At 44.7% G+C, this 27778-nt stretch overlaps 1 protein-coding gene across 1 annotated transcript; it reads left to right on the top strand.

The window, feature by feature from the left end:
• The first annotated feature begins 288 nt into the window (after window positions 1-288).
• Window positions 289-27755, top strand: LOC146009716 (interferon-induced protein with tetratricopeptide repeats 5-like). The gene is made up of 2 exons (XM_083150174.1): window positions 289-641; window positions 25643-27755. The coding sequence occupies exons 1-2, from the start codon at window positions 289-291 to the stop codon at window positions 27078-27080; spliced, it is 1791 nt and encodes a 596-aa protein (XP_083006300.1). The 3' UTR covers window positions 27081-27755.
• The last annotated feature ends 23 nt before the right edge of the window (window positions 27756-27778 follow it).

Raw genomic sequence — 27778 nt, 5'->3', positions numbered from 1 at the left:
ACTGATCCGTGCAGGCTTAAAGCAAATACGACAGGGAAAGCAAGGTGTATTTTCCTGTCGTATTTGCGTGGGTGTTTTACACCACTTAGCAGGCGTATTATCAGTACAATAAAAACAATAAGTACAATAAAAACCAGGGGGTACACCAAAAGTACCGATTGTAATTCCTATATCCCATACGATAGTAACCACCACACCAATTGGAAACGTGGGGTCCCAAAGAGCCAATTCTTCAGGATTCGCAGGAACTGCACCGATAAGGAAATTTATAAAGAACAAGCGAATACTATGAAGGAACAGTTTATAGCAAAAGGATATGACCCTGTTTTGGTGGAGAAAGCCCTGGAAGAAGGGGAACGTTTGGACAGAACGGAAGTCATCAAAGAGTCCGGAACAAAGAACAAAGAGGGATATAGAGGAGTCCCCTTTATAACCAAGTACAACTCCCAGCATAAACAAATTGAGAGTATCTTTAAAAAGCATTGGAGAATTCTCGGGAGGGATCCGCTTCTGAAAAAACATATAGGTCCTACCACCAAGTTCATTTATAAGAAAGCAGACAACATAAAGAACATAGTAGTAAGAAGTGCTATTAACACGCCTAAGATTGGGAACCGCATAAAAACTAAAGGATTCCACAGGTGCGGCAATTGCAGTGTCTGTAGAATCTGCAAATCCAAAGATACAAAATTAACCACGTATAAATCCAATCAGACGGGCAAGGTGTTTGAAATAAGGGATTTCATTACATGCGACACTAAGTTCTGTGTCTATTTATTGACCTGCTCTTGTGAAAAACAATATGTGGGTAAAACCACTAGAGCCCTGAAAATTCATTTAGCAGAACACGTTCGCAACATTAGAAAGGGAGTAGAGACCCACAATGTGTCCCTTCATTTTAAAAATGTACATGGAAGTGATCCTAGCCACATAACTTCTTTTTGTGGGATTAGGGTTGTGCAGGCAAATTGGAGGAAGAATGATAGAGAGCTTAGACTATCACAGACAGAAATGAAGCTGATTTATGAGCTTAAAACATTAACACCTAGGGGCTTGAATGTAAAATTTGAGCTCAAATGTTTTTTATGAACTGTGCTATTCATTCTCTCAGACTCCTGTTATTATTGAAATTGACCACTAGATGTCACTGTTTGCCTATTATTCCTGATGTTTTTGGGGAATTGTGTGAAGAATTGAATTTCTAATTATTCCTTTTTCTGTTTATGTGTGTATGTCCACATGGATCTAAATATGGGGAAATCCTGCTAAAAATACAACGAGATGAATATCCCCTATGATGGTATAGCCACGCTGCGGACCAAATCCACACACTACGTGCGGTCCAAGGTCCGGAAATGCGTCATACCGGAAGTGATGTCCGGACGTTTGGAACGCAAGTTGCGTTCCATGTTACCAGAAGCCGGACCCGGAAGTGATGCAAAAAGCTGCCGGACATGGCGTCCAGCAGCTGGCTACAGAAATACACGCAATGGACTACCCAGCGATATTAGGGGAGGCTGTACAAACAGGTTTTAATGTGTTTATATGTATGTAATTAAGTGTATATGTATGTTTTTAGGCACTATGCTTATGGTGAAAAACGGAATGCTTTGATAATTATAATGTTATAGTGAATGATTTTTATTGTTGAATCCATGTTTTAGCAAAGGCCGGGACTGTTTAGGTATAAATACCCCACCAGGTACACTTTGCTTTTATACTCTTCACCCTGAGGAAGGACTGTTTTAGTTCGAAACGCGTTGGTGTTTTAAAGGATCATCCTATTCTGGACTGACCCCCTATCCACTGGTGTGTTGCCATCTACACTACTTGGACTGTATCTCTTCCATTCCGGGTGGGAGAGGATCGTTTCTTGTGCAGTGGGAGGGTGAACGTCCTGTTTTTAAGGAATTAAAATCGTTATATTTGGATTACCTACATTGTCCTGTCGCTTTGGATTGAAAATAAAAGATACCTTTGGATGAATATAGGGCATTGCCCTCTGGTGAGTCCCCATTTCTTATTATCTATAAAGAAACCTTTATGGGAACATCTCCTAGCTAGACTAGGTGAGTCACTTTGGAATTTGGAAGAAGTTGAGATCTAGAATATGGACCCTCACTAATCATAAATCTGTACTGTTGTTATTTTTTCTTTCCCATATTATTGGAGACTTGATCCTACTTAGGGAATCAAGAAACACTTCCGGAGGTAGCGCTGTGGAAATCCACTTCTTGTTGTCTTGTCATATTATCAGTACGGCTGCTTAGTACATCAGGAACCACCATTCTTTTGAATGGTGATTTCTGTCGTATCCTATCGATGGTGTAGACATTCGTATTTGTAAATACAAATACGAATGTTCCATCTTTAGGACTACGAATTGTTGTATTTTTGGGATTGTAAATCCCGAAAATACAAATTCGTAAAAAAAAAAGGTGTATTTCTCCCTACGAATACACCTTTTTTCTACGAATCCGTTTTGGTAAATGTCCCCCAATATCCCCTCAACATCAAAGCTTCCTCCACCCCTACCGCTGGAGGATCGGTAGGGGACCCAATACATTGCTATGCCCAGGGGTCTACACTGCTGTTGACACCCCTGTATGTATGTATGTATGTATGTTATGTATGTATATATATTTTTTAAATTATTATTATTATTTATAAACATTTGGTCTATCTATAATACTTTAACTGACCCGGCATATACTGGGTCACCTAAGTGTCCATCTCCGTGCTTTGCTCCACCCCTCTGGAAACCCCCTTCTGAAAATCCTGCATTTGCCACTGCCTGCAGTGGCGGCACTGCGTGTGTGAGGATGGTGACTTACAGGTATTGGTACTGTCCTCTCTCTCTCTCTCCTGCATGCCATGCGATGCAAGTCCCGATGCGATCAGATCGCATCAGGACTCGCATCACACAGCATCTCGACCGTGTGTACACACCATTAGACTCACATGGCAATATATCTGGCCCCATATCTCTGGCAGACCAGAAGTTAGGGGTATTATTGGAACTTTCTTATTGTATTTGTAACAATATTGTTATCTGCCTGCTATTTCTAAGTTTTACATTTCATAAGAAATTATTTGGTTAACCTTGACACCTACATATTTGTTAAAAGCTGGCATAGTAGTGCAGGGGATGCTGTCAGCATGCTGGCAGTCAGAACATCGACAACAGGATCCCAAAGGTCAGAATCCTGATGGACCCTGAATGTAAGTACTGTCTTTGGGGTTAGGGTTAGGCTTCAATGTGGGGATACAATTAGGATAAGGCTGTAGGAGGGATGGGTTATAGTTACAGGATAGAATTAGGAGTTGGAAAATATACTTTCCGTGATCTGTTGGGATCACACTGTGGGCATTCTGAATCGTCAAGTTCCCGATTTTTGGACCCAAAACTGGTATAGCATTAAAAACTGTTGTCTGAATGCATTGGAATAATGGATTTCATTCTGACTACATCATTCTCCATGCAGATGTTATATGTTGTCCCTGTGTTCATATAGGTGTCCAGCATAGGCTAATGCTTATGTTTAAACTCCCTCTGTCAATACCTGTATGATATTTTGATACAATATTCCTGAAATAAAGGTTAGTGAAAAGGCACAGTCTTGTGTTCTCGCACAGTGGGAAATTTACCAAGATGAATTCATAAAAAAAAAATCGTATTTTCATAGTAAAATAGGAGTTGCTTTGGCTTTTTCGTATTTTCGGCATTTACTATGCCAAAAATATGATTTTTCGTATTCGTATTGATGGGACATTCGTATTTGTATTTACAAATACACCATCGATAGAATACGGCAGGAATCACCATTCAAAGGAATGGCTGATTCCTAATTTACTAAGCGGCTGTATTGAAAATATGGCCGCTAATTAGCGTAAAACAGCTGCGAATTTCCGGCCAAATACGCCAGGAAAAACACTTTATTTTCCTGACATATTTGGCAGAAGTCTGCACGGATCAGTCAGATAAATAAATAAAAAAAATGGCATGGGGTCCCCCCCCACAGCCGCAACCAGCACCAGGCTTAAAGAGTCGGGCTGGTAATAAAAAATCAGGAAACCAACCAAATAGGGGTTCCCCGATTTTTTAAAACCAGCTCCAGGGCCAGGGCTGGTTACCAAAATATACGGGGAACAAAATGAGTAGGGGTCCCCCGTATTTTAAGAACCAGCCCCAGGCCCAACCAGCCAGCAGGGTAATGCCATAGCCGGGGGACACTTATTATGTAAGGTCCCGTGGCCAAAACATTAACCCTACCGACCAGTCAGCCTGGCCAGGGGTCCTGGGGGAGTAAGAACCCCCGCAATAAAGCCCCCCCCCCCTCCAGGACTTACCTGACCAGGCTGAAGCCTGGTGCTGTCCCTGGTGACCCTGGGCTGTGGTCACCGGAATGATTAAGTGTAAAAAATAGAATAAACCATTGGGTTTTGCTGTGGAACTATGAGTCCCAGCAAGCCTGGAATGCATACTGGGACTTGGAGAACCACAAGTCCCAGCATGCGGCCCATTAATGGGCTTGCTGTGGCTTTTAGTTCCACAGCAAAACCAATAGTTAAAAAAAATCACACTGACACATAAGAAAAATAAAACTTTAATACATACATTACACACATACTGATACTTACCTATCTTGATCCCGTAGGTAGGTCCCAGGGTCTTGGTCCGGTGCCTTGTCCTGGTCCCGGATCCATGCCGCCATTCGGCTCCATGTCGATGTCCATGTCGGCATCGTCCGTGTCGTCGTCCGGTCTGGGTTCCGAAGAAATCCATGGGGGACCTGTGGAAGGAAATCCTACTCACCCAGGTCCTCCATGGAAGATCTGAAGTCTTGATCTGCCGTAGTCCTGGACTTCTTCCAGCTTCTTCAAGCTGCTGGTGACTCCATTGGCTCCCCGCATTGGACTGAGAGGCGCAGAGATGTTTCATCCTCCGCGCCTCTCATCAGAATGATTCTATTGGCCGCTTAGCGCGGCTTCTGATTGGCCGCTAAGCGGCATATAGAATCATTCTGATGAGAGTATGTGTGTAATGTATGTATTAAAGTTTTTTTTTTTATCTGTCAGTGTGTGTTTATTTAACTATTTTTATTACTGTGGAACTACAAGACTCAGCGGCCCCTTTAATGCCCCGCAGGCTGGGACTTGTGGTTCTCCAAGTCCCAGATTGCGGGGGAGGCTTGCTGGGACTCATAGTTCCACAGTTTTAAACAATAGTTTTTAAATAATTTTTTACACTCATTCAGCCTGGTGGCCACCGCACAGGGCCACCGGGGACAGCACCAGGCTTCAGCCTGGCCAGGTAAGTCCTGGAGGGGGGGACTGGTCAGTAGGGATGAATGCTTTGGCCGGAGGGACTTGTGTAAAAAGTCTCCCCCCGGCTGTGGCATTACCCTGCTGGCTGGTTTGGCCTGGGGCTGGTTCTTAAAATACAGGGGACCCATACTTACTTATCTTGAGCCCATAGGTAGCCCTCGGTCCTGGTCCGGGGGTCCGGAGTCCTGTCCTGGGGCTCCAGGTCCGGTGTCCTGGTCCGGGGGTCCGGTGTCCGGTATCTGACAAAATCCATAGGGTTACTTTTGTAAGGAAATTATACTTACAAGTGTCCTATGGCGAAGATCGGTCCTCTTCAATCCAGCAGTAGTCCAGGGGTCTTGGCAAAAAAATGAAACGGCTACCCGAACCAAGATGGACTGAGCAGGAGCCGCATGGTGTCTTTGTTTACATCGTGCGGCTCTGCCCCCCCCGAATATCGCTATTGGCGGGCTTGTTGCGCCTAGCGGCCAATCAGGGGCCGCAAGCCGGCCAATACAATAGGAAATATTGGTACTTGTTTCCTAGCACGGCCACAACGATTTAGATCGTTGTGGTCGTAAGATAAAAAATCGGATCGATCGCATCGCATGCGATTTGGTCGCATACGATGCGACCGATCCGATCGACCGATTTTTCACCCGATTTTTTTTTTTTTCACCAGATTTTTTTCAATTGCCCCCCCAAATGTTACTAAGTGGGCTAGACCCCACGATAGACGTGAACCCGAAGCGTGGCGAGCGCAGCGAGCCCGCGAGGGGCGGCGGTGCGCGTCCTCCGACCTTTTCATTCCCCTACTATCCACGTCGGCGTGGAGTTGAGAATATAAAGTGTGGCGAGCGCAGCGAGCCACCGAGCCCGAAGCGTGGCGAGCGGACGCGTATAACTTCACAGGTATACGCGTCCCCTCGCGGGGCTCGCTGCGCTCGCCACGCTTCGGGCTCGGTGGCTCGCTGCGCTCGCCACACTATATATTCTCAACTCCACGCCGACGTGGATAGTAGGGGAATGAAAAGGTCGGAGGACGCGTACCGCCGCCCCTCGCAGGCTCGCTGCGCTCGCCACGCTTCGGGTTGACGTCTATCGTGGGGTCATGGCGGGCACATAAAAAATGTGAAATGGGTCATATTGGCCCATTTCACCTTTTTTATCATTTTTCCCTATGTGAGATGGACTTAATCAAGTCCATCTAATCTTGTGCCATTATAATGGCACAAGACCAACGCGATCCTCCCGATTTCAATGTTAAAAGATTTTTTAACATTGAAGTCTATGGAAAAATCGGGTGAATCGGTCGGTCGCATCGCGGCCGATTTTAATTGGTCGCGACCGACCGATTGACCCGATTTCTGTCATTCAAAGTGAAAAAATTGTAAAAAATCGGCCACATCGTGAGGATCGTGTCCCTTAATTAAGAGCCACGATCACTCACGATTGTGGCCGTTCTAGGAAACAAGTACCGAAATATTTATTGATTAAAATAGAAACCCCCTGAAAGAGGAAGTATATTTGGAGTGGTAGGCCCAATGGGGCAGATGTACTAACCCCCCCTTTGCGCTTCTGAAATAACGGGTCCCGCTTCTCCTGCATAACGAGGAGAAGCAGGCACCCGTTATTTGCTAATGTATGAACCCCCCCCCCCCTAGCCGATAAGGAGAACCGTTATGCCCAGCTTTAACGGCTCTCCTTATCGGCTCCCCCGGCGTCCTGCGCATGCTCAGTGCGCTTCTCCCCCGGGTCCGGCTCTAATGGGCATGCGCGAGATCTCGCAAAAACCGCGACATCTCCTGCGCAGCCCGAGCCAGAAGCAGGGCTAGCGTTGTCCCCACAGTGGGGGATAGGACAACGCTAGCCCTGAGCTGGCGAAGCGGCCGGGGCGATTTAACGCCTTGAAGGCTGTTAATAAATCGCCCCGGCCGTTAATCCCTGGGGGGGATTGCAGGGGACAGCCCCGCCGAGCGTAACTCGGCGGGCTGTCACTAGCGCACGTTAGGTGCGCTAGTAATACATTAGCAAAATCGTAATCCCCCCCCAGTTAACCAGCGTTAAGTGCATTTTTGCACTTAACGCTGGTTCATACATCTGCCCCAATGTACCCAAAGGCGTTTAAGCGCAAGGGTTTTCTTACCACTATATGTGTTTCAGTCAAGCAAGATATATTAGGGCCATATTGACAAAGCAGCTTAATTACTAGGGACCATTTGAGGCGGTCATTAATACTCCTGACATGTCAAGTTATGAAATTATGCATTTGTCAAGTGTAAAACATTTTTGCAGGTTAGAATAAAACAGTTGATGCAAGAGACAAAGAAATAAAGAGAAAGAAAAAGAATAGAAAAGAAAAAGAAGGAGGAGAGTGAAGTGGAACAGACAAGAAAACTAAACAAAAACAAATTCCAAAATACTTTTATTAATTATTTTATTTATTTCTTAGGAACACGAATTATAAACTTTGATATGTAGATAGGATTATGTTCAGCAACCTTGGGGGCCTTCTTGTTTTATGAGAATTTTGCATCATAAGATCTTCTCTGTTTATATTTTGTGCTAACTCACATGTTTTCCCCAAAATTCTAGGGATAATCCTGTTCTAAAATTGCAGCTGTAAGGTTGTTCAATAATGTTGTTCAAAATGGTTCAAAGTGGCATAGTTTCTTCTATGCCTTAAGTATTGACTCTTTAGTATATTATTGATCCAAGATAAATGATTACAGTTATGATAATTCAAGAATGTATTGCAATCTACCTACTTTGTGTAAGTGGAGGTAACTATGACATCATTAGTCACAACAAGGAATATTGCCCTTGTTGTGACTTGTTGGATATTGCCCTTGTTGTGACTTGTTGGATATTATCCTAGTTGTGACTAATGATGTCATAGTAACCTGAATTTACAAAAAGAAGGTAGACTGCAATAAATTATTAAATTATCATAGCTGTCAAAACTTATCTTTGCTCAATAATATACCAAAGTCAATATTTAAGGCATAGAAACTGCCCTACTTTGACACACATGAAATAACAATACAGGTTGAGTATCCCGTATCCAAAGTGCTCGGGACCAGGAGAATTTTGGATAACGGATTATTCCGTATTTTGGAATATTTTAATATTTCAATGATGTATTTTGTAGTATCTTGCATTTATGCTGTATAAACACATAAAATAAACACAAATATATTTTATTACCACATAAAATACACACAAATATATTTTAATTGTTCAAAAAACAAGGTTTCAAAACGTGAAACAAAATGTGTGTACTATCTCAGCACTGAATTTGAATGCCAAGCAATCATTGTCTTGCACATATATAGTGCCAGTTACATATCATGTCCCCAGTGATGCTGTTACAAATGTCCCCAGTGAGTTTTTAGCAAAAAAAAAAAATGTTTTCACTTTCTGGAATGTCCGTATTTCGGAATAATTCGGATAATGGATATTCGGATACGGGATACTCGACCTGTATACATATTTTACAGCTGCAATTTTGGAACAGGATTATCCCCTTAGAATTTTGAAATTAATAATATATGATGTATACATAATCTCAAAAGCTTCAGTAATTTGTTCTTGAAGATGTTGGTTAATATAGGTACAGCATGTCTCATATGCTAAAGTAAATATGTTCTCTAGAGGCAGTTATGCCGGGGCCCGGTAAAATTTGGGGTGTGTGCTCTAATTGCGGGAGACGTGGCAACCCCCGCGATTAGGCCAAGCCCCCAAAACATTTAGGGGGTTGAAAACACACTTTAAAGTCAACGGACAGGGGGGGGGGGGATTGTTATTGTTGCCCCCCTCAGCAGCAGCACACACAGCATGTGCTGTGCTGATAGCAGGCTCAGCATGAGCTCTCACGCTGTCAGTGAGACACTCATGCTGAGCCTGATGTCAACACAGCACATGCTGTATGTGTGTGCTGCTCGAGAGAGAGAGAGACGGAGGGAGAATTTTGTGTGTGTGTGGGGGGGGGGGCATGGACCAATGGCCCCACCAGCAAGCCTGGGCCCGGGTAATTAGTACCTGCTCCCCCCCCCCTCTCGGCTGCCCTGTCTAGAGGGATCAACACCTACTGTATATTGTTTAACTTTAATTTATGTTTATTATAGTGCTAAAATTAAGCACATAGCTACTTAAGACTCTAAACTAAGAAAAGACAGGATAAAGTTTAGGATAAATGAGAAATTTACAAAATTCAATTTGTTGTGGTAATTGTTAGGCTTGGCTGATGAAGTGTGAGGGGACTGCAAACTCAGTGCTGTGGTGCTGCTGGTCTGTCTTTTGGTGTGCAGAGCTATACTCTTCATCAGTATATTTCTCTTATTTGAAGCCTACATTTATAGGACAGATTGTTTATATTCACTGAGAAAATAATAGCTGATGTTTAGATTTGAATTGATGATAGACAAATGTGATAAGTATTAGGGATGTGCACCGGACACTTTTCGGGTTTTGGGTTTTGATTACCTTGAGGTTTTGGGTTCTAATGGGTTTTGGCAAAACACCTCCTAAGTGTTTTGTGTTTGGATTTTTTGGGTTCTAATTTTTTTGTTAAAAAAGCATAAAAACTGCTAAAATCGCAGAATTTTGGGGATTTATTGCTCCTACGCTAAATTAACCTCAATAACATTAATTTCCACTCATTTCCAGTCTATTCTGAACACCTCCCAATATTGTTTTTAGGGCAAAAGGTTGCACCGAGGTAGCTGGATAACTATGCTAAGCCACACAAGTGTGCGGCACAAACATGTGGCTCATATAAGAGTGGTACTGCAGCGGTAGATACGGCAGTACTAGGCAGTGGGCCCCAAAACAGACGGTAGATACGACAGTATTAGGCAGTAAGCCCCAAAACAGACGGTAGATACGGCAGTATAAGGCAGTGGGCCCCAGACCAGACAGGTAGATACGGCAGTACTAGGAACCAAACAGGTAGATACGGCAGCAATACTAGTATGTGCACCAGCAGAATTTATAATAATTAATTTTATTATTAGGTACTACTTGGCAGTGGCACTCAGTGGCACTCAGTGGCACACGTCAGTGCACCAGCAGCATGGAATTATTTTTTACAGTCCCACACAGCACAAGTATTATTTTTTTATTAAATTAGATATAGCAGCCTAGTATGTAGTTGTACTAGTACTAGGTAGGTACACTTAGGCAGTAACACTGCCAGTGGCAACAGTGGACTGAGTAAATAATACTGACAACCTCTATTCACAGTATTCAGTGCAGGCAGCACCAGTGGACAATATATAATTAAATTAATTAAGTATTAATAATATAGCAGCCTAGTAGGTAGAGAAAAGAAACTACAAGGTAGGTAGGCAGGCAGGCAGTAGCACTGCCAGGGGTCACCACAAAAGGTGGGAGGGAGACAGCCCCAGCGAATAAAATAATTACAGCACAGCACACCAGAGGTAGACCGCACAGAGGAGACAGTAGTACTACAAGTACACAGTTAGACTACACAGCAGCACTGAGAGACAGCCCCAGCGAATAAAAAATATTGCGTTTAAGGTCAAGCTCAAGTTTAAGCCCCAGCAGCAGCACCAACACACCCTCTCCCAACCCACTACTAGACTGGAGTGAGGATAGCGGGCGCAGCAGCCACTATTTAAAGCCTCGCGAAATCCGGCGCCGGGAGATGTCGTTCTGACCACGCGGACGGACCCGAGTCAGGCGGAAATGTCTGAGCGCTGCTCAGAACCGGGCTCGGAATGATGGCGTTCATGGGGGCTCGGATTTCTGGAATCCGAGTCTGCACATCTCTAATAAGTAGAGATGTGCGGCGGCCACTTTTTCGGGTTTTGGTTTTGGATCTGGATCTCCCTTCGTGTTTTGGATCTGGATTGGTTTTGGCAAAACCACCCTTGCGGGTTTTGGTTTTGGATCTGGATTTATTTGGAAAAATGCTAAAAATAATAGTTTTCGGGCCTGTTTTTGCCCCTAAAGTGTTATTAAGCTCAATAACATTAGTTTCCACTCATTTCTAGACAATTTTGATCACTTCACAGCTCACAAAATCGTTTTCATATACTGTAATAGGGCCATAAGGTTATCCCGAGGTAGCTGGATGACTAAGCTAGGTGACAGCAGTGGGCATCACATACATGTGGACCTTACACTTCCAACCTGGCACATCTTGGAAGCAGAGCGGCACTCCAGGGGCAGACAGGGTGGCAGTTTAATAATAATCACACTGGACACAGGATATATGTCGTCACACTGGACACTGGATATATGTCGTCACAGTGGACACAGGATATATGTCGTCACACTGGACAATGGATATATGTCACGCTGGACACAGGATATATGTCGTCACACTGGACACAGGATATATGTCGTCACACTGGACACAGGATATGTCGTCAGTCGTCACACAGGACAGGACACAGGATATATGTCGTGAGTGACTCGTGACACTGGACAATGGATAAGATATAGGCCGTCAAACTGGACACAGCCCCTTGTATTAATGCTGCCCCTGTACACAGTGTACTACTCAGCAGCACTGCAGCCCCTGCGTGTGAGCACTGCAGCACTGAGTTAGTTAGTTAAATCACAAAAAAAACACAGGGTTCAGGGCTAAATAAAATAAATCACAACACAGGGCTTAGGGCTAAATAAATCACAACAGGGCATGGGCCACAGGACAGCCCCTGGACAGTGGACACTGCAGCCCCTGCGTGTGAGCACTGCAGCACCTAGTTAGTTAAATCACACTACAGGGCTCAGGCCTATAAACAGTCACAAGTCTACAACACAGGGCAGTGAGGGCAGGTCACGGAGCACAGCACAGCACGGAGCACATGGCACGGAGCACAGCACAGGGCAGTGAGGGCACAGGTCAGGTCACGGAGCACATGGCACGGAGCACACGGAGCTTCCCAACCACCCTCTTCCCTCTCCAAGATTGGAGTGAAGATGGCGGGGCGCGCGTGCGTCTTTTATAAGATCCCTCTCCCGCGAGAATCCGACAGCGCGATGATGACGTTCGGCCTCGTTATTGGTCCGGAATTCAGGCGGGAACTCCCGAGCCGGCTCGGATCTGGCCCGGATCCCCGATATTCGGATCTGTCGGATCTCGGGAATCCGGACCCGCTCATCTCTACTAATAAGTATGACTGATGTTTGGATTCAAGCAGGGTTGTCATGACTGCTAGGTTTTGTTCTTTGCCACTGGACTATAGATTGGGCTATTGTAGTAAATTATTTCTACATTTCTCTTATGTGATACTGTTTAGAAATGAAAGACAATTTATATTAATATTTAAAACTCATGACCTGTGGTCTCTACTCCGTGTCCTTAACCACTAGACATTAGCTTCAGCTATTGTAGCAAGGTACAGCTACTGTACATCCTTCTTATATGATATTAATATTTTATAAATGATTGTCCTCTAGAATCAATCTACGGTCCTTATGGTCTCTAGTTCTCGTTCTTAACTTCTAGGCTATAGCTATGGCTTTGGGAGCAAGCACAAGTATTTTGATACTTAAAATCTTGCTGTCACTTAATTTAGATATTGGGCGGTATTCAATGAGCCTGATTCGCCAGGTTTTTATGGCGAATTTGTGCTGTTTGGCGAATTTCTGTCAAAAACGGTGAATCACCCTATTCAATGACCACATGGCGAATACATTTCTAGGTTTTTTTCACCATGATTCACCGAGTAGCAATCGCTATCTTTTTATGGTGAAGTGGAATGTGAACTTTTAAAATAAAGTGTTTTGTTTTTTACATTTGGTGTAAAAAAATCAGGAATTTTATTCTGAGGAGGGGCATGCTATTTTTATTCATGTGCTGTAAGCACATGAATATATATTTAATTTTAAAAATAATATTATTATTATTTTTTTTTTTTTTACACAGCATCCAGCAGGTGGCGCCAGAGCGGAGCCGCTCATTACATATTCATATATTCACTGCACGATCATTTTGATCGTGTGTAGTGAATATACGCTCGCCTGCTGGAACCCCCGGGGGGGGCAGCCTGTGCTGCCTGGCACCCGGGGAGCACACCTAACCCCCCACAAAGGTCTGGGCTAGGCAGAGAGACTACCATCTCTCTGCCTGGCACCGTCCTGAGGCTCCCTGCGGCAATCGCTGCAGGAGCTCATATTCGCCAGTCAGGGGCTCGCTGCCCCTGACTCGTTGAATACCGGAGCCCGCCGGCTCCGGAACGTGGCGAATGTGCAGCGAATCCAAAAAAGGATTCGCTGCACCTCGCAGGTATTCACATTGAATACCGCCCATTGAGACACTTGTGATGCCGTGTTACAGTATTATGATTTTTATGTTTGATTTTTATGCTTTTTAATATACAGTAGGTGATTGTATTGTAATAATATATAAAACAATTTTTTTTTACTTTAATTCATATGGTATACTTGACATTATGCAGTGACTGATCTATCATAAGAATTGATCACACACCTGTGTATAACCTATAAATATAATCACACCTGAATATTATAATTATGGATCCCCCTCTATTGGTGGGGCTATAGAACATATACCTGACCTAAGCACATGGTCACACGCTCCTTCTGAAGAAACAGCCACAATGAAGAAACCTCTAGTTCCTTCAGGCTCTACCACAGCCATGCTCTCTCTCTCTCTCTCTCTCTCTCTCTCTCTCTCTCTCTCTCTCTCTCTCTCTCTCTCTCCAGATTTTTGGGCTAAAACAGGCACCCCTGACCAGGTACTGTATATAGGCTAATAGCAGGATCAAATCACTGCGCTGCCTCTGATAGGCTTAGTTATACACTGTGACACTTAATGGTGTGATCAGGTCTCTGGAGGCTCCACACAAATACAAAGTAAGTAAGCCGTGAACATCAATATACTGTATATGGGGCTTAATCATATGGGAGGTCGAGCATAGCCCTTGCTATTCCATTAGCAGATGTCATTCAAAACAATAGGACATTGTTGTGATATTTCACCTACTTGGTTTTCTTTTTACAAAAGGTGATCATTTTTATAAATATTTATTTTGGTGGTATGATTTTTAGCACTAAGGGGATGGTTCTGGTTGGCTTGGTAAGCTGCAAGTTTTTTTGCGGGTGCCCAAGGGCGTAACTACCATAGGTGCAGGGGGTGCAGCTGCTATGGGGCCCAGAGCTGAGAGGGGCCCACTGTGCTTGTCAAAGTATAATGTGCTGTATACATTTTTCAGCATTTAGGTGATAAATAGGGGCCCTTACAAACATTTGCTATGGGGCCCACATGTATCTAGTTACGCCACTGCGGGTGCCATTCAGGGGTTAAAGTGGGGGGGAACTGGGTGGAACTGAGTTCCACCACCTCTATTGGTAGGGGGAACTCAGTTCCACCTCGTCCACAGTGCACAATACTTCCAACAGAAAATTCTGTCCCAGCAATTCCCCTCTGTGGCATGTCGTATGTTATGGCATGCCAATCCCAGGGGAAGCTGCTGGAGAAACAGAGACCGATATGTGTAACTGGTACTACCGCTGTTGGTGTTATGTGTATAAGCAATACTACTGTGGGCATTATGTGTAAGTGACACTACTGCATGGCATAAATGTATAAAGAGTACTACTGGGTAGCATAACTTTAATGAGGGGCACTGCTGTGTGTCATAATGTGAATAAGGGGCATTACTTTGTGGTGTAATATGAATCAGGGTGACTACATGCAGTGTAATGTGAATATGATTTGTGCTACCGTGTAGTATAACTTGAAATGGGGGTACAATTGTGAAGCCACTGTCCCTTTATAAAGTATAGGAGGTAGGGCACAAATTTTGTAGCTTGCAGGGACGCCAAAACCCCTGGCACTTAGGACGGAGGTATGTAGGATGGGGGTGGTTGGGATATCACCTTCCAAACTACAAATTCTGGTGCTTAAATAATAAATTAAAAATTGGTAAATATATATAAAGATGTAAATAAATGTAATATACTGGCCTGGGCTTCACCTAATAGGGAGATGGGGGGTGGTCCAGTGACATGAGAAATTAGTTCCACCACCACTCCCAAACCACTTTAAGCCTTGGTGCTATTTAATGAAGCTGCCAGTTGAGGACCTGAGAGGCACCTATTTCTCAATCTAGAGACTCTAATGTTCTTGACTAATCCACCACGGTGGGAAGATACAGTACTTGAGGCGCTTCAACAGGAGTGGTTTTAAATCCAGCAGCTGCTATAAACAGGATAGTTAGTCCTGTATAAACCAGAAATACCAAAAAGAAGAAAAAACTAGCAGCGATAATTGTTATAAAAATACACAGTTAAGCGATTGGATTGTCTTTACATATAACAATACGGTTGTTATAAAAGCCAGGCATCCCTGGAATTCAGCTCATCCACCGGATCCTGTCCACAGCAAAGTTTTCATGGTCTGCATGTTTTTATGTGGACTGGTCCATCCAGCCGCCCACTGTGAATCCCTATGGAAGGGTGAGAATATGAATCCGGGGTCGGGCGGCTGATGTAAAAAAAACTGTCAAACATCAGTGAAGCGCCCAGGGGTCCCTTTATTTGTGTATTTGTGTTCATGCAAGGGGGATGTGTTCGCTAACGTATTGGAACGTGTCTGAATTCGGCCCTTTCCGAATGTTGTTGAATCAGGTATCTGATTTACTCTTTTGTGTTCCTTGACTTTCATTTCTCTATTTACTCCTCCTATTGATATTACGCATATATAAAGTAAACTATAAAAGCAGTGACATACAGTAGTAAGCAATTGTTACCCAGAGCATTGAGGAGATATCCTGTTATCTTACTGAGATTGTGGTCACATAGAACCTGACAGAATGAGGTATGGTCAATATAACCCGTTTCCTTTATGATTTTTCCCACATTCTGTGTAGGTATTTTATTTTATACTAGCTGAGGTCCCCGGCGTTGCTCAGGTTTGGTTGTGCAATTAGCGTTACTTGAACTTTATCCTTCTTTTGTTTTAAGATTAATCGCTCACCATGCCGATGGTGTGACCGGCATACACCTGTCTGTGGTGGCCGAAGGGGAGAGAAGTCATACGCTGACCATCCAATGATTTCTCTCCACTTCCACTGTTCACCAAAGACATCATGTGATGTCAGCCGACCACCCCAAGCAGGCATCGCCACGCCTGCTTCTACACGGGATTGCCCAGCATTTTTATGGGGATGCCCATAAAATGCTGGGCGTTCTCCTGCTACCGCCCCCTACAGTCCCCCGGCCTTCCCTCACCACAGCGAATGGCCCGGCAAGTTTGGAACTTGCCAAATCCATTCACTGCTGGGGTTTGCACATATGAAGAAATACTCCCTTTGACAAAGGCCGACCATCAGGGCTGGGATCGAATTCGGTTCACAACGAGCGATCCTAAATTGGCCCCCTTTATGTTATGCAACTCTATAGCTTGCATCCCTGACCCACTTTGTCTTGGCGGTGTCGGAATTGCGGGTATTAGTGGCTGTGAACCTAATCTGGACCCAATCAATGTCCTCTATGTTATGTAACTTTGCCATATGTTGCTTTCCTGACCAACTTTGTGTTAGCTGGACCCCTTATTGGGCCATGGTGGGGTCTGGATTGGGGGTGTAAGTGGCCATGAACCTAATCTGAACCCAATCAATGTCCTCTACCTCCTCTATGTTATGCAGCTTTGCCATATATTGCTTCCCTGAACCACTCTGTGTAATGGCCGGACCAACTTTGGTGTAAATCGCTGCAGGCATTCAAGAGTTATGCTGGAACATACAGACCCCCCCCCCCCCCCCCCACACACACACACACACACACACACACACACACACACACACACACACACACACACACACACACACACACACACACATATACACAAATACATACATACCTTTTTTCATATATATAGATTTTATCATTATTTAGGTAGTTACAGTATTTCTAAATGCATATATGATGACAGTGATCTGGAAGCAATGTAGAACTTTTACGATTAATGACATTTTAAAAAAGCTCCAGCACTGATTCATTATCAGGTTTGATACAGTTACCGTATTTAGCTGTGTGGTTTAAAGAGGACATTACTGTATTCACTGTGTTATTGTTCAGCAAGTAATCCGGATGATCGGTCGACAGTAAACCATATGATTGACATAGACAAACCTAGTTTTTCGTATTAGTATTTTCCCTACGACTGCATACGACTGTTTCTGATTGGCCAGAATTCATTCTTAGTCCAGACGCCGAGGAGGAAACATCTCTGCGGCTCTGACAGTCGGGGAGCTGCCGGAGCCGCCCGGCAGCTTGAAAAAGAAGCCAGAAGATGGAAGAAGATGGAAGAATGCCTGGACTACGTTGGGCCAAGCCAGAAGAACTTCCATGGAGGACCTGGGTGAGTAGGATTTCCTTCCACAGGTCCACCATGGATTTCTTCGGACCCGGACCTGACGCCGACATGAAGATCGACATGGTGAAGAAAGACAACATGATCCGGAACCAGGACAGGGCACCGGATCAAGTCTCTGGGACCTACCTACGGGATCAAGATAGGTAAGTATCAGTGTGTGTGTTATGTATGTATTAAACTTTTATTTTTCAGGTGTCAGTGTGTATTTATTTAACTATTTTTTTACTGTGGAACTACAAGACCCAGTGGGCCCTTTAATGCCCCGCATGCTGGGACTTGTGGTTCACCAAGTCCCAGCTTGCAGGGGAGGCTTCCTGGGACTCATAGTTCCACAGTTTAAAACAATAGTTTATTGTTCTATTTTTTACACCAAGATCAGCCCGATGGCCACCGCACAGGGCCACCAGGGACAGCACCAGGCTTCAGCTTGGTCAAGTAAGTCCTGGAGGGGGGGGGGCTTTATTGGGGGGTCCCCACTCCCCCAGGGCCCCTGGCCAGGCTGACTGGTCGGTAGGGCTAAATGCTTTGGCCGGGGGGACTTGTATAAAAAGTCTCCCCCCGGCTGTGGCATTACCCTGCTGGCTGGTTTGGCCTGGGGCTGGTTCCTAAAATACGGGGGACCCCTAGTCATTTTGTCCCCCATATTTTGGGAACCAGCCCCGGACCTGGAGCCTGGGGCTGGTTGTTAAAAATCGGGGAACCCCTATTTGTCGGGTTCCCTGATTTTTAATTACCGTCCCGGCTCTTTCAGCCTGGTGCTGGTTACAGCTGTGGGGGGGGGGGGGGGACCACACGCTGTTTTTAAAAAAAATTATTTATTTTTTCATTTTTTTTACACAAAAGCCTGCACAGATCTGACTGATCAAGCAGGCTTAAAGCAAATACGACAGGGAAATCAAGGTGTATTTTCCTGTTGTATTTTCGTGCCTGTTTTACACCAATTAGCAGCCTATTATCAATGCGGCTGCTCAGTAAATCAGGAACCACCATTCTTTTGAATGGGGATTCCTGTCGTATTCTATCAATGGTGTAGACATTCGTATTTGTAAATACAAATACGAATGTCCCATCATTAGGAATACGAATTGTTGTATTTTCGGGATTGTAAATCCCGAAAATACAAATGTGCAAAAAATAGGTGTATTTCTCCCTACGAATACACCTATTTTTTACGAATCCATTTTGGTAAATTTCCCCCAAAATGTCAACACATTTTTTTTCTTAGTTTTTTTCAGACTTTTTCATGGTTTGACTCCAATGAGGAATGGTAGTGTTCTAAGTGCAGTGGTAGCAGAGTTAAGCCTGGTTAGTGGGCGAGCTATTATGTAAGGGGATGCGTTTCAGCAATAATGACACATAACCCCCTAGAAATACATGTTGACCTTTTTATGTGTCGCCAACTTCTATGTCAACCTTATTCACATGCCGACCTTATGCTTGTTGACCTTTTGATTATTGATCCTATTATTTACACCCCCAAATTTGCCTATTTACAAAAAATAATCACACTAAGGGGGTAATTCAAATGTGATTACTAGGCTGCATTTACTTTGAGCATAGTGAGCAGGTAACACCGCCCCACCGAACGCACGCTCCCCCATGCCGTTCGAATCCCCTTGCTACGCTGCGAGCGGATGTGTAGACGTACACATCAGCTTGCCAGTGCACGCACAGACGAAAAATGCTTTGATGGTTACTTACTATGGAAGGATTTTCCCTCTGCATGCAGCTAGCACTTACTTTTTGGCTGCACGGTCTTCTGTGAATTGAGGGCAGGTGCTGAGGTCATGTGACATCAGTCGCTCGCCCCGAGCGGTTGGAGGAAATTGGGTATCTGGCACTATACACATTGTAAACTGTCACCGCCTGCATTCCCTTGTGTACGAGCCTACTTCTGCTATTGCCACAGTCTGCATTCTTCAGTGTTACAAACCTACTTCTGCTATTGCCACAGTCTGCATTCTTCAGTGTTACAAACCTACTTCTGCTACTGCCACAGCCTGTATCCTCCTGTGTACAAGCCTACAGATGGGGCTGCTCTCAGCCAGCTCGTCATATCAGTTTCTGGTGGAGCTGGTGGATGGCGGAGGCTAAGATGCAGAGGCAGAACTCTGGGAGGCAATGGAGTCATCTGCCGCCGGGCTCCTGCTCCCAAGGGGGCACCTCTCCTCCCCCAGGAAGTTTAAATCAGTTATTTAAAAGCCAACGATATTGCTTCTGTGGCTGAGTTCTGAAATATATATGTGTTCTCTATCTATCTATCTATCTATCTATCTATCTATCTATCTATCTGAACAGAAATATATATTTTATATATAGGGTTGTATGTGTGTGGGGGGGCACCAAAATATATCTTGCCTCCGGGCAACTGGAATGAACTTACGCCACTGCTAAGATGCACAAGCATCTCACACGCTTGCGCGTCCCATTGCCGGAAATGGGATGCATGCCAGACCTGGCCCATGGCAATAGTCCCGTCAGGACCCTATCTGAAGAGAGGGGCTCCATCTGTACGTCTGATATTGCCACAGCCTGTTTTCTTCAGTGTTACTAGCCTGCTGTGTTTATGCTCCAGTCTGCAATTGCCTCTGCTACAAGCACGCCAGCTGCTGCATTACAAGTCTGTTTCCAAGTCCGGTTCAGTGAGTCGGGTAAGTACCCAGTTTCTACCTGCTTCTGCTTCTAATACTAGTCTACATTTGCTTCTATTACAAGTGCGCTCCAGTGTGTCTGGTGAATGGCCTGGATCAAGTCTTTCCCTGATGAACTTTAGTTTCCTATCTTTGTATTACAAGTCTGCTTCTGCTTCAGCCTGAATCTTCATTCCAGTCATTATATATTCCTGCTTCAATTATCATTGTCTTATTTCTGCAATTCCCCTTTATATCCATTGAAAACTACATTCGTCCAACTAAATATTGAGTGAAATTTACTAGGATGAGAGATTCAGAAAGTGAGAGATTTGGTAAGAAATCTCCAGTTTTAAAGCGGCAATCATTTACACTGCAAAATCACACTGGTTTTGCATAATATCGACTACGGCATATTTATAGTGAAAATGGAGACAGGGATTCGGGAAGGCAAAGGCACTATTACCCTCCCATCTACCCCACTAACCCTCCCTGCTGATACTTAAACCCACCCTTCCTGCCTTGCACTCAATCCCTAACCCCCTTGTAGGTTCCTAAACCTAACCTCACTCCCCACAACCTACCATAACCTTCCCCTTCATAAAGCCTAACCCTAAGTCCCCCATTACTACCTAAAACTAACCCAATTCCCTGATTGACCACTAGCTATCCCCGCATACTTACCAATTAAGATTTTGGTGGATCCCAATCAATTAAGAGTTCCAGCACTGGTGTTGTGAGGGCAGTCAGTATACTGAACACTGGCATCCTGACCACCGGACAGTGGTGGAACTACAGAGGGTGCAGCTGCCATGGGGCCTGGCGGCTGGGGGGGCCCCCTGCACCGTGCTTAGATATTGTGTGAGGCTGAGCTGCTCGCCGGAGGGAAAGAAGTTAGTAAGAAGGCGAGCGGGGGGCGGGGCACAAGTCCGGAAGAGACTATGAGGTGAGAGATTATCTGCTGCGCTGCTGCCTAGCTCTGGCACTGTGTCACTGGCCGAGGGAGGAATCCTGATAGTAAACAAGTATGGTGGTCAGCGGCTGTGTCCAGAGATGCACAGCTGATCACCGCATCCGCTACCTCCCCCAGCCTCCTGCCGGCTGCTACAGATACGCTCTCTGGCAAACACCCCACCCCCCCGTGACCCCCGGCATACACCCCCCCCCCGTGACCCCCGGCGGACCCCCCCCCCCGTGCCCCTCACACAAACACACCCCCCCCGTGCCCCCTGACAAACATCCCCGTGCCCCCCACTAGTGAGACAAACTTGTAGCATTTTAAATCTGCCGCTGTCCGTGAACTAATCACTGCTCACAGATAGGGAGTCGCTCCTGATTGGCTGCCAGTCTGTGAGCTGTGATTTACTTCAGGAGAGCGGCAAATTCAAAATGCTGCAGCGCTGCTTGACTCAGAGGCTAGAACAGACAGTACTAGGGGCGGCAGTAGCAGCGGCCTCCTGCAGTTCAGGAGTGTTGTATCTGGGTCAACAATACTGCCATGCCCCCTGCCTTTGGGCCTGAGACATGCCTGAGGCATGCACCCCCCCCCCCCCCCACACTCCTGCTATTGTCACAATATTAAATGGATAAATGGACCCCCATGATCATACATGTACTGTCCAGCAGTAAGGTGACGGCGCACAGATCTCTCATACTCCAGCACATGTGACCTTTTGACCCCATGTTGACCTTTTGACTGTTGACCTAACCCCATGTCGACCTAATGACCCTGTCGACCTAATGACCCTGTCAATCTAAACCCATGTCAACCTAGACTCATGTCAACCTTCTGCATGTCGACCTAACCCATGTCGACCTAATGGTGTCAACCTAATGGCTATAGACCAACATGCGGGTGACCTAATGATCCACACCCACTTCTAATGGGTGTTCTCTGGGAGTGCTGTGGTTGCATACACAGACGCTCAATCATTCACATTGGAAGCCATACTGAGCTATAAATAAATTCTGCAAATGCCATCTGATATAAGTTTAAATTTTGTGATTGACGGTGGTGTGTAAAGACGTACAATAATAAGTGGTATTACAGCATCTACAGTCTCAGTCCGCACACAGTCATATACAGGGATGTACACCAGGAATGCATTTGTAGCAGCATTGGCATAAAGTTGTAGATGGCCAACTGCCAAAAGAAACATCTGCATATGAACCTAATTGAACCAACCATCCAATATATGGGTATACACAGTTCAATTTATTGGACATACAATTGAACAGATATCCTTGCAAATAACATTGCTAGATTCATTTATATTGTGTGATTGACACTATGGGGGAAATTTACTAACAAAAATTTGTGAAAAAAAATCGTATTTTCGTATGAAAATACAATTTTTGTTTGGAGTATACGTATATATTTTTTTAAGGTCATTAACCCTACTGACCAGTCAGCCTGGCCAGGGGTCCTGCTGTGACATTACCCTGCTGGCTGGTGTGGCCTGGGGCAGGTTCTTAAAATACGGGGGACCCCTACTCATTTTGTCCCCTGTATTTTGGGAACCAGCCCCGGACCTGGAGCCTGGGGCTGGTTTTAAAAAATTGGGGAACCCCTATTTGTCGGTTTTCCTAATTTTTTATTACCGGCCCCGGCTCTTTCAGCCTGGTGCTGGTTACGGCTGTGGGGGAGACCCCACGCCATTTTATTTATTTATTTATTTTTATAATTTTTTTTACACCTTGCAGCCTGCACGGATCTGACTGATCCGTGCTGACTGCCTATAGGAATTCGTATAAGCTGCCGTATATACGGCCGTTAATACGAATTAATACGACATCGGAGGGTTACAAAGCAGTCGTATTTAACTGCTTTGTAAATTCCCCTCCGGAACACAACTTTGCATACGATGTATGCAGTCGTAGTCATTCGTATCAAGAATACGAATACAATTTTTGTATTCGTATTCTTAGTAAATTTCCCCCTATATATATTTTTTAACCTGAATTGACCTTGAGGGAGTAACTGACTCAGCCAGCAAGCTGTACAGCACACTGAAAAGGTCCAATTCTCGCATGCACTACTGTACTATGTTTATTCATGAGAGTTAATGAGTAAAATAACACCTGCATGTTTACAAATAAAATCTTTTCAATTTACAAACATCTGTAGAATTTATGTGACAGAGCAAATATAACCCAAATATAATCTGCATCTACCTATTAACAAGTGCCTTAGTTCCTTTTCAAAATTATGCTTTCTGTAGCATTGCAATTAATTTCCAACAGTTATTTATATCAATACATGTTGTGGAACATTTATTTATGCCCCTTTCTCACTGCAGGTCTTAAACGGTAATTTTCCATTTTTTCCCCATTTCTAAACGTTTAAGGCTGCAGTGGGAAAGTGCCAGAGTTGATTTACCGGTTAAAGATAACCGGTATTTCCACACGTTTAAAAAGCAGAGTCCTACACGTTTCAGAGCCGTTCTCTATGCAGTGAGAATGGCTCTGAAACGGTATTTAGGAGCCCACACTAGTCTTCCCCCTCCCCTGGTACCTGTCCTGGCCTCCCTTGATCCCCCCCCCCCCCCCGGTACCTTGCAGCTGGTACCCCCAACCCACCCCCTGGTACCCGGCAGCTGGTACCCCCCCTCCCCTGGTACCTTGCAGCTGGTACCGCCCCCCCCCCTGGTACCTTGCATATGGTACCCCCCGTCCCCCCCTCCCCAGTTACCCCCCCACAACCCCCTCCCCTGGTACCTGGCAGCGATCCATCCGGGCCGCGGGGCAGCACGGTAGGTAGAGTAGGCAGTGGGCATTCCAGGGCTCCTAGTCGGCAGGTCCCAGACTGATGCATGAAAGCATCATGCAGGAGTTTGATGCAGGAGAAGGCTGCAGCTGGTGCACAGACAGCGGGGGCACTGGGGATCCGGGCAGCGCGGTCCGTGCTCAGGAGGAGGAAGCGGAAGAAGGTCCATTAGGCGATTGTCATTTCATCGGCGGGGGTCCCTGCTGCGAATGGGAAATAGCGGAGCCGCTCATTAAATATGCGCATATTTAATTCACGTCTCATTAGATATGCGCATATGTAATTTTCGGCTCCGCTATTTCACATTCGCGGCAGGGACCCCCGCCGATGAAATTACAATCTCCTAATGGACCTTCCTCCGCTTCCTCCTCCTGAGCACGGACCTGCCCGGATCCCCAGTGCCCCCGCTGTCTGCACTAGCTTCAGCCTCCTTGTGAATCATGCTCCTGCATCAGTGGGGGACCTGCCGACTAGGAGCCCCAGCATGCCGCTGCCTACTGCACTGCCCCGCTGCCGGATGGATTGCTGCCAGGTACCGGGGGAGGAGGGGGGAGCAAGGTACCAGGGCAGGGGGGGAGGGGGGTATCAGGTACCATGGCAGGCGGGGAGGGGGGTACAAGGTACCAGGGCAGGGGGGAGGGAGGAGGGTACCAGGGCAGGGGGGGGGGGAAGCGAGGGTACCAGCTGGCAGGTACGGGGGGGGGGGGAGGGGACAGGACAGGTACCAGGGGACACGAGGGGATTAAACGGTTTCACTGTGATGTGAATGGTACTTAAACGGTATTTAAAATGGTAATCTACTGCAATGAGTTTTAAATACCGTTTAAAAATACCGGTTCTTTAAACGGCTTTGCAGTGGGAAAGCAGCATTAGACTCTTTATACAAAGTTGAGTTTCCACAATGCCTTTTTTGCTACATTGCTGCAGAACCTTTGTAGCAAAACATTAATGTGGGTTAAATCTAAAGCTCACAGTTTTGGCTCCATAAATTAATTAGCAATTTGGAGCTATACAAAGTATTTTTATTTGGCAAACCCATCAGGCATTTGCACTACTATAGTTTTGGATGGTTAGTGTAACTGTCAATGACATCAGCAATATACAGTACAGTATGGGGGTTATTCCGGTTCACTCCTTCAAGGCAAATTCCTTCTTAAATGGATAAAACCATGTGCACTGCAGGTGGGGTAGATGTAACTTGTGCAGAGAGCATTAGATTTGGATGGGGTTTTACGTCAAAGTGAGATCTATATTGCAGGGTAAAAATAAAGCAGTCAGTGTTTTCCCTGCACAGAAACAAAATAACTCACCCAAATCTAACTCTCTCTGCACATGTTACATCTGCCCCCCTGCAGTCCACATAGTTTTGTCCATTTAAGAAGGAATTTGCCAGAAGGAGTGAACCAGAATAACCCCCTATGTGGGGAGTTGATATAGTCAACGCACTTCTTCTAAATTGATGCATGGAGAATGCATTGAAAATGCAGCAGATTGATAAACACACACATGGCTTCAAATATCAATTTGCTAATAATGACCAATTCTCTTGTTTCCTTACTATAGCGAGCTTCCAGAAATCACACTGAAATCACGTCTTCTACAGCTGAATTGCCATTTCACTTGGAGGCTTCTGGAAAAGGATACCGATATTGACGAAATAGAAGACAAGTTGTATGACCAGGTGACATTTATGGTCACTGAGAACAAATACATGGTGTACAATCTACTGGCCTACATAATGCACCTTAAACGTGACTACACAAAAGCCATTGCCAATCTGGAGGAAGCTGAAAAAAATATTAAAGAGAACTTTCCGGATGGACCAGACAGGAAGTATCTGGTGACATTTGGGGACTTCGCCTGGGTGTATTACTACTTAAAGCGATATGAAGAGTCTCAGAAATACATAGATAAGATAGACCAAGTTAATAAAGAACTACAACTTTCCCCAAATAACAGCAAAATCACAGCTGAGATTTATGGGGAACAAGGTTGGTCATTGCTTACATTTTGTGCGCAATATTATGAAAAAGCTCAAGAATGTTTTGAGAAGGCTCTTGAGCTAGAACCAGAAGACCCAGAGTGGAATACTGGCTATGCAACAGTGGTTTATCGATTGGATGGACTCAAAAGCAGAAAATGGAGTACTTCAGAATGCAAATCGCTACCACTGTTGCAACGTGCTGTAGAACTAAATCCTAAGGATCCGGTACTAAAGGCACTTCTTGCATTGAAGTTACAAGACCTGGAAAGAGCTGGTGAGGGAAGACAATATGTGGAGGAAGCTCTTGATCAAGCTCCAAACCTTCCATATCTACTGCGCTATGTGGCAATGTTTTACCGAAGAGCTGAATTGGTGGATGAAGCTCTGCATGTTCTAAATAATGCACTAGATCTTATGCCTTCTTCTGGATTTCTATATCACCAAATAGGACAATGTTACAAAGCAAAGGTCATTAAGATTAGGAGGATGTTTGGAAATAACTACGCAGGAGAAACTGATGAACTCATCCAAAAAGCCATATTTTACTTTGAAAAAACACTGCAATACAAGAAGACATTTGTATACGCATACACAAATCTAGCTAAAATGTACAGTGCAGCAAAGGAATATAGGAAAGCAGAAGATACATTTGAAATGGTTTTGTCATTTCCCAATCTTACAGATGAGGAGAAACAGCAGATCCACCTCAACTATGGACGTTTTGAGGAATATGACAAGAAATCTGAAAGTGAAGCAATAAAACATTATAAAAAAGGCTTCCAGATAACCGATCCAAGCAGAGACCGAGATGACTGTGAGAGAGCTTTAACAAGACTAGCGGAAAGGAAGATTCAGCGTGACCACAGAGATGCTCTGGGGATTGGTTTGCTTGGATTTGTCCATAAAACTAATGGGAGAACCTCAGAGGCAATTGAATGTTATGAAATAGCCTTAAAATATGATCCTAACAATGAGGAATATCTGAGCGATCTCTGTGAGCTGAAGTTGTTGAATTAAATATTAAAATATTATAAGAATAATAGGAGCACAGCCAGCTACAGGGACTAAATTTACATGTGTTCCAATCAAAAATCTTTTTGCATGAATGGAAAATACATACAGTAATGATTGGGCAACTTTAACATACAATATAATTAAAAGCTGAGTTAGACTACAGCCACCCCACAACCGTGAGTCTTTCTACAAATGTAATCTTAGTTCTGCTCTTGCAGTGCAACATAGTTTTGCCATGGTATAAAATTGCATCTCTGAACTCAATTTATTTCTGATTGGTGCTAGAAGTATAAATGACATTTAGAGCTGATTTCCAGTTAGAGGCATATTTTACGTTGTATTGTGAAAGGTACACAAATCTGATAGTTTACAGGGTTGGGCATGAAATCCTATTCTGAATAATGCTGGTGGTTTACTTTAGAAGATCGACTCTGGCATCCCAACAAGCACAATCCCGTCAATTGTAGGGTAATTATGCCATCCTTCTCCCCTCCCCCTGACTCTCCTTTTCCACAGCCTAACCCTAAAGACCTATACACACTAAAAGCAGTGGTTCTCAACCTTGGTCCTCAGGACCCCCCAACAGTTCATGTTTTTCCAGGTCACCACACAGAATCACAAGTAAAGTAATTAGCCACACCTGCGGATCTTATAAAATGTGTCAGTGAATAATGAGTGCACATGTGCACCTGCAGGGTGAC

This window comes from Crinia signifera, chromosome 6 (genome assembly GCF_055691185.1).
Source record: "Crinia signifera chromosome 6, ASM5569118v1, whole genome shotgun sequence".
NCBI lineage: Eukaryota > Metazoa > Chordata > Amphibia > Anura > Myobatrachidae > Crinia > Crinia signifera.
The sequence above is the reverse complement of the archived record's forward strand: the minus strand, read 5'-3'. Positions and strand labels throughout refer to the sequence as shown.